This window comes from Sprattus sprattus, assembly GCF_963457725.1.
Source record: "Sprattus sprattus genome assembly, chromosome: 1".
Taxonomy (NCBI): Eukaryota; Metazoa; Chordata; class Actinopteri; order Clupeiformes; family Clupeidae; genus Sprattus; species Sprattus sprattus.
In genome coordinates, this window is record NC_137920.1 from 28,729,078 (window position 1) to 28,736,221 (window position 7,144).

A 7,144-nucleotide genomic window follows, 5' to 3' on the forward strand; every position below is an offset into this window, starting at 1 on the left:
CCCCCCTCCCCCCAGTGTTGGCAGTCGGTGCAGTGCCTCAGTGACCAGGCATGGGGTCTGTAAATGCCCCTATAAATACTTTTTAACACTTTTCTTAGTTCCATGCCCTAGGCCAGGCAGCTTCTAAAGAGCCTGTCACTCTGCCACTGAACAGAGGGAGTTGGGGAAGGGGGGGTGGTTTGATGATGGTGGTGGTGGTGGTGGTTGTGGGGGGTTAAGAGAGAGGGGGAAAAAAGAGTGAGATGCAATGTTGATTTAATTAACAAGGACGACGAGGCGCAGGCCGGGGTGTGAAAAATGTGAGTGCAAATGAGATGCAGACAGCTTCACAGCAGTGTGCGGAGAAGACATAAGAGCATAGAGAGGGAGAGAGGGAGGGGGAGAGAGAGGGAGAGAGAGGGAGAGAGGGAGGGAGAGAAGTGGGGGGACATGAGAGAAAAAAATGGGGCAGAGAGTGAGGGAGAGTGAGAAAGAGAGATAAAATGTGAGAGAGAGAGGAGAGGAGAGAGGGAGCATGGGAGAAAACAGAAAGGACAGAAAGAGGGATACTGAGTCGGAAAAGAAAAACTGGGGTAGAGAAATTGAGAGACACAGGGGCGCTAGATTTCGGCTGAACCCAAAATGGTCTTTTGTTGAGAACTGCTCCGCGTGCAATTGCTGAACCTATTTAATTTACCTGATAAAAAGTGATGAAAAGAGAAATAATTAACACATTGATAGTGTTAGCAAAAGCAGAGCCAAACCCTTTTCGTCTGGAAAAGTTACAGTTCTCTACCTCCCTCCTAAGTTTGCAGAGGACAATGAAGATTTATTCATCAATGTAGTCATCAAAAACTCACGATGGCCAGCAGCTTACTTTTAAGAAAACAACTCTGACTCAAGACTTACTAACCTCCAAATGTCACATAAAACACACATGACTCACAGAGGGACACAGAACATGACAGAACAGAAAAAAAGAACAAGGAATTCAAGAACAAGACAAAGAAAAGAAATATTCAAGGAGGAGATCAGGCTTCAATGGAAAAAAGTGAACATAGAATGTTTTTATTTACCCCTAGGGAGCAGAAGCAGAGGATGACATTTTACATCGAGTTTGCCACACGACAGCAGGACAACAGATTAGCAGTAGAAGGATGACCAGACTCGAGCTGCTGAGGAAATATGATCACACTCCTTGATATTTAATAAATAAATAAATACCTAAATAAATAAATAGATGAAATAACACACAAAAAAGAAAAGCAATTCAGAAGAATGTACAAAAATAAATACATAAATAATACTTAATCTGATCTGTGAAATAAATAGGGAGGTATATTTAGAAAATATAAAAATAAATTGCTAGGAAATAAATAAATAAATTAATTAATTTACTAGATAAATAATACATACATTTTAGCCATAAATGTGTCAGAACAACTACAGCTAATCAATATGTACAGCAAATAATAATCGATTGAGAGTCATAATAGTAGAATACGAGGACACTGAATAAGGCCAGCTAACACAAACGGCCATTACATCTGTGGTTGCCATAACTGCTGCTCTTTACATTCATCAATAGCATCAGGTAAAGATTTCCTGTGACAAATAATCAGTACAATGAGTGTCTGTTCATTCACACACACACACCCACGCACACACCCACACACACTCACACAGAGACAGACACACACACACACAGACACACACACGCACACACACACTAAATATATAGTAGTCATGGTCAAAGAGTTTGAACAGAAGGAGAGCATTAAACTGTTACGTGCACTCTGTGCTGCGGTAGGATGTGAACATTCCTTTAGGTCAGCTTTTATACATTTCAACATGACACTGGTTTCAAAGGACTGCTGGTGTGTGTTTCGTTTGCTTGTGTGTGTGTTTTTTTGTGTGCGTGTGTGTGTGTGTGAGAGAGAGAGAGAGAGAGAGAGAGAGAGAGAGACAGAAAAATCATTCAGTGGATCAGAAAAAAAGTAAGAGTACTGGGACAGAATACTTTGCAGTAGTCAACTAAAAAAATGTTTAAAAATTAATTGACCTGTCCTGTGTGTTTTTAAGTTACATTCAAAATATTCTTGCTACTTCACATTATGTATGTCACTACTGGCTAGACATTAACATGGAGAGATTCTTCACATGCATTTAAGGTATTTTCTGGCCAATGAAATGGTGACAAGAGACAGGGGTAATGCCTCAACTTATAAATGGTGGTTTATATAGTAAATGACTAGCAAATCTGATAAGGCTTTCGTTTCTGCTGTATGCTCCTGGTATGGTATCTACAGAACAGTTTGAGAACTGCGAGCGAGATGTGGTTTCACTTCATTTTTTGTTTGTTTTTTTGTTTGTTTTTTGGAGGGCATGCGTGCGTTATCTGTGGTTTTTTTACTGTCTTCTCTACTGAAAAGGCGTCATCTAGTGAAATCTACAGTCAGGACCTCGGTGCTATAGGACTAGAAGCACCGCTACTAAGGGAAATAAACAGAGAGCTCCTAGGGCAGGGCTTTAAGAACACAGAAACCTAACACTTGACACAGAATACTTACACCCTGTTAGCCCAGGGGAAGGGGCTAAGTTGAAAGAAAAAAACTGTGTGTTTTTTTAAGTGGGTGGGGCGTAGAGATGATAAAAACACTTTAAGATGGTGTGGGTTAGGAGGTGTTGTGCCCCGGGGATGGTGTTTCGGAGAGTCTCGTAAAGACTCGCTCTCTAAGGTCGTCCGCCGCTTTCGCCAGTCACCCACACTCACACTCGTGCAGACAGACATGCAAATGGAAAATTCAGCCTGAAATACACACACAGACACACATACACACACACACACACACACACACACCTCACAACAAACAACTCACCAGAGGATCTCATTCTTATCCTCTGTGAGCTATTCCCTCCATTTTCTCATGCCTGAACAATTGCCCTGATAGAAATGTTGTCTCTTTTCCCTCCCCAACCTGCCCCCCCCCCCTGCCCCTCCCTCAAAAAACAACAACAATAAAGCAAACAAACGTGAGCCTCCTCCCTCCCCTCTCCTCCCGTCCTCCTCTCTCTCTTCCCAGTCGGCGGGCCTCTACTCCGGGGAGTGTCCAGCCTCCTCCTTGGCCCTCTGGGCCTCCTTGAGGGCGTTGATGACGGGCAACCAGGGCGAGGGCAGCTCAGGCAGGATCTTCTTGGCCTGGTTCAGGTGGCTGATGGCCGTGTACAGGCTGCCCTTGGAGACGCCGCCCCCCTCCTGCTCCGAGTAGTACATCTCCAGAGCGGCTGGCGTGCAGTGCTTGTGCTGAAGGGGGGTGATGAGGAGAGAGAGATTGAGAAAGAAAAACAAAGAATTAGAGATAGAGTGAGGTAGAGTGAGGGAGTGGGACAGGGGGCTCAGGGTACCATTGGGAGGAATACAGAGACGAGTGTATTGTTGTCAACACTAGCTTTGACAACACTGAAGCCAAACATTGCTGCTGAAGCTGAAAGAGCATTAAGAAGAGTGACAGAAATAGGGAGATAAAAAAGCGGACATTAGGGAAAGGCTGAAGTGCGGGGGGGGGAGGTAGAACAGTACTGTAAGGGTACCACAGAGAGAATTACAGAGAGAGAAAGAGGGGGAATAAAATATATACAACTAGTTTAAGATTCATCATTAGATTTATCATGAGAGATGTGTTGACTTGTGGCATTAACATTTGTGCTAACAGGTTTTCATGGGCAGTTTTTTTTTATTTCTGCGCCAGACACGATGACTGAATCAGAGACACAATGAAAAGACCACTGGGATTACCAAAACAGTGTGTTATGGCCAATACACGTTACAACTCATCACATTACAATCGGGATGGTACAAACGTTACAACAGTTTTATATGGCCATCATAAGAGAATACAGTCTGCAATGTAATGTTTTGTCATATGAACCAAGCAGAAATAAGCCAGAGGCACAGAGATGACCCCGACAGAAGCAGCACATGCAGCTGGACACAACCAGCAGACTAAGAGACGTTACACAGACACAAAACAACTCTCTCTGGTCTAAATACACATGATGCACACACACACACACACACACACACACACGCACGCATGCATGCACGCACACACACACACAAACTGCTTTATTAGCCCCATCATTTATAATGATCAATTCATGAAGCATTGTTACCTCACTGCTATGAACACTCCTTAGTTCGCACAAAAGTTTCTAACTAAATGTTTTCTCAAAAATCACAAACCTTCTGAGACCAGCTATTAAGGAATAGTGACAGCTCCTAAGCTATGGCTGGCATCAGGTCTCATGCACAAGCTTGCTTTCAATAACCTTGGTGATTGGTTGATGAGTGACAGGTCTGTACCAGTGTATATTAAGGAGTTTTCCCCGGGCCAGCCTGCAAAAATAAAACTTGTGTGCCGGTGGCTAGGCATGCCCTAAAATGGCCTACCGTAAAGAACGATAAATAAATAAATTAATAAATAAATAAAGATGACAAATCGACGTAACGAATGTTACATTCAGTTCAAATGAATGGGTTCTTTCAGTTGGCTGGTTGGTTGGGCCGTTGCATCCCTTAAGCTCCATAATTATATCCTCGCGATTGATCTCTTTTAAGTGATTATGCATTCCAAAACACTATGACGTGGAATGATAGAAACGGCTGTTTTCTGGTCGTTTGTGAATTGGTCTTGAGTGAGTTAGGAGTCCACTTGACTACTTCTTATTTTTCCCAGACCTAGGGACTACTTTAAGCGCTAAAGGGCTTTGAGATTTACTTTAAGACAAAACAATTAAGAGTCCCAAAGTTAGGACTGACACGGCCATTGCTTTTAGGAGTTTCTCCTAAATCTACAAGTTAGGAGCTACTTTTAGCCTTAAGATGCTTTGTGCTGCCATGAGGTTTCCACAGAGTCTGATTAGATTAGTAAGATAAGTGTTTATCACAGGTCGGAGACAACTACAAGATATAGCTCGCTAAAAGTCCCCAAAAGCTAGACTGGTTTAAAAGAGCTTCAACATACCCTAATTTCATTGCAACACACAAAGTCCGCCGTGCATGACCTGAAGCTAATTTAATAACTTGAGTAATAACTAATTTTGCTAATTTCATAACATGAGCAAGATTCTTAGTACACACATGGGTGCAATGCTGGATTTAATGTATAAATTAGTTCCTTCAAAGCAAACCCCTTTAAATTGTTCTAAATTATTTAATTTCAGGCAGACATCAACCGCACTAGAACCTTGTTCTCCTGTGGTATAAACTGCTTTACTAGAACCTCCTTCTCCTGTGGTATAAACCGCTTTACTAGAACCTCCGTCTCCTGTGGTATAAACTGCTTTACTAGAACCTCTGTCTCCTGTGGTATAAACTGCTTTACTAGAACCTCCTTCTCCTGTGGTATAAACCGCTTTACTAGAACCTCCGTCTCCTGTGGTATAAACTGCTTTACTAGAACCTCCTTCTCCTGTGGTATAAACCGCTTTACTAGAACCTCCGTCTCCTGTGGTATAAACTGCTTCATTCGCGACCAGGTATTTGCTGAAGAACATTTACTGACCTCTGTGTTCAAGTCTAATAAGTTATGGTCAAATCATTGGGACTGGTTGATAAAGAATTCTCACTATTCTCACTGCACAGATGCTGATGCGCGAATTACGTTCACAAAGCTTGTTGCCCTATGAAGTTAGGGCCCTCTGTGTGTGTTTAACAGATAAAACACACTGTCTGTAGTGACAGGATGCAGTGACAGTGAGGCCTGGTGGTTGGGGAATACAGGATCCCTGAGGTAATAACGAAGGAAGGAAGGAAGGGAGCACAACTAGATCAGGAGAGGGGAGAAGGAGGCAGGGCGGGGGAGGTCAGGGTGATGTAACCATGACAACAAGGCCATGTGGAAGACAGACTGGAAGATAGGTTGGGACTGCGTGTAGGCTTTATGAGGTTACCGGGCGACAGCGAGGATGATGGAGTGCGCTGTAAGCATACAGGGGGAATGCGACTCTCTAATCCAGATAAAGGCTTGTTGTTTATTTCTGCAGGGGGAAGTATATATTTTTGATGCAGGGTGAAACTGCTTTCATCTGCTAAAATGCTCAAATATGATTTCTCTTTAGGTAAGCCATTCATCCCCTGCATTGTGCAATACAGTCATCTTGACAGGCACACCAATATACACCCACAAACCAACACCCACGTAAACACATACAAACACAAAACACACACTCACACACACACACTCCAACACACACACACACACACACACACACACACACACACACACACACACACACACACACTCCAACACACATACACACACACACTCCAACACCCACACACACACCGGCCACTCCAGCACCCACACCACATACATACACACAAACACACACACAAACGTCAGGACTGCCAATAACACCATAAATCCTGTCACAACGCAAGGTCACATTACACATCATGCCGTGGTTCTGGCCTTGTAGCTTTCCCTCAAACTCTCAGCAACCCACTAGAAGATAAAGCACCTCCCCCGTTCGCTTCTCTCTAGCTTTCAAGCACACAAAAAAAACCTTAAAAAAAACCATCCAGATCAGAGTGTCTCGCACACGGCTTTAAACGCTTCGTGTCTTTTTCGGGCCGCTTAAAGGAATCGTAGACGTGGTGTTTAATCTCCACCTGTGGAGCTAATTGAGTGCTACCGGAGCCTGCCACCTCCGCTGCGTGTCAAGGAGGGCCTGTCGAGCGGATCGGAGTGGAGCGGAGCTGTGTGTGTGTGTGTGTGTGTGTGTGTGTCCTAAACTATTCTGACTCAAAGGAGGAGGACGCTCCGCTTTCAATTTGTCAGCCCGTCCCAACCGCGGAGACAAGTCGAAAGTGACAGCCTACAAAAGGAGCGATAAACAGACGCCCTTGGGGGAAGATGGAGAGCACGACAAGGCAAAGAGACACACACACACAAACATACTCGCACACGCATACAAAGAGACACACACACACACACCCACAGAACCACAACATTCCAAGGCAGCTGCCACAACAGTAACCAAAGGAAGTCCGGCATCATGCATCCTGTTTAGTGACACAGTACGATAAAATGGCCTCTCCCCGCCATAAACAAGAGGCCATGTCATCTCTCTCACTCTCTCCTTCTCTCTCTCTCGTCAACGC

The 7,144-nt window shown here is 44.0% G+C and overlaps 1 protein-coding gene across 1 annotated transcript in view; it reads right to left on the reverse strand.

The window, feature by feature from the left end:
• Positions 1-3,073: 3,073 nt before the first annotated feature.
• caly (calcyon neuron-specific vesicular protein) overlaps positions 3,074-7,144 on the reverse strand; it is a gene marked incomplete at both ends in the record, with an annotated part of 8,883 nt that continues 4,812 nt past the window's right edge. Inside the window, one exon of the mRNA XM_080836205.1 lies at positions 3,074-3,283. Within this exon, the coding sequence (XP_080692331.1) occupies positions 3,074-3,283 (210 nt within the window). The remainder of the gene's footprint in view (positions 3,284-7,144) is intronic.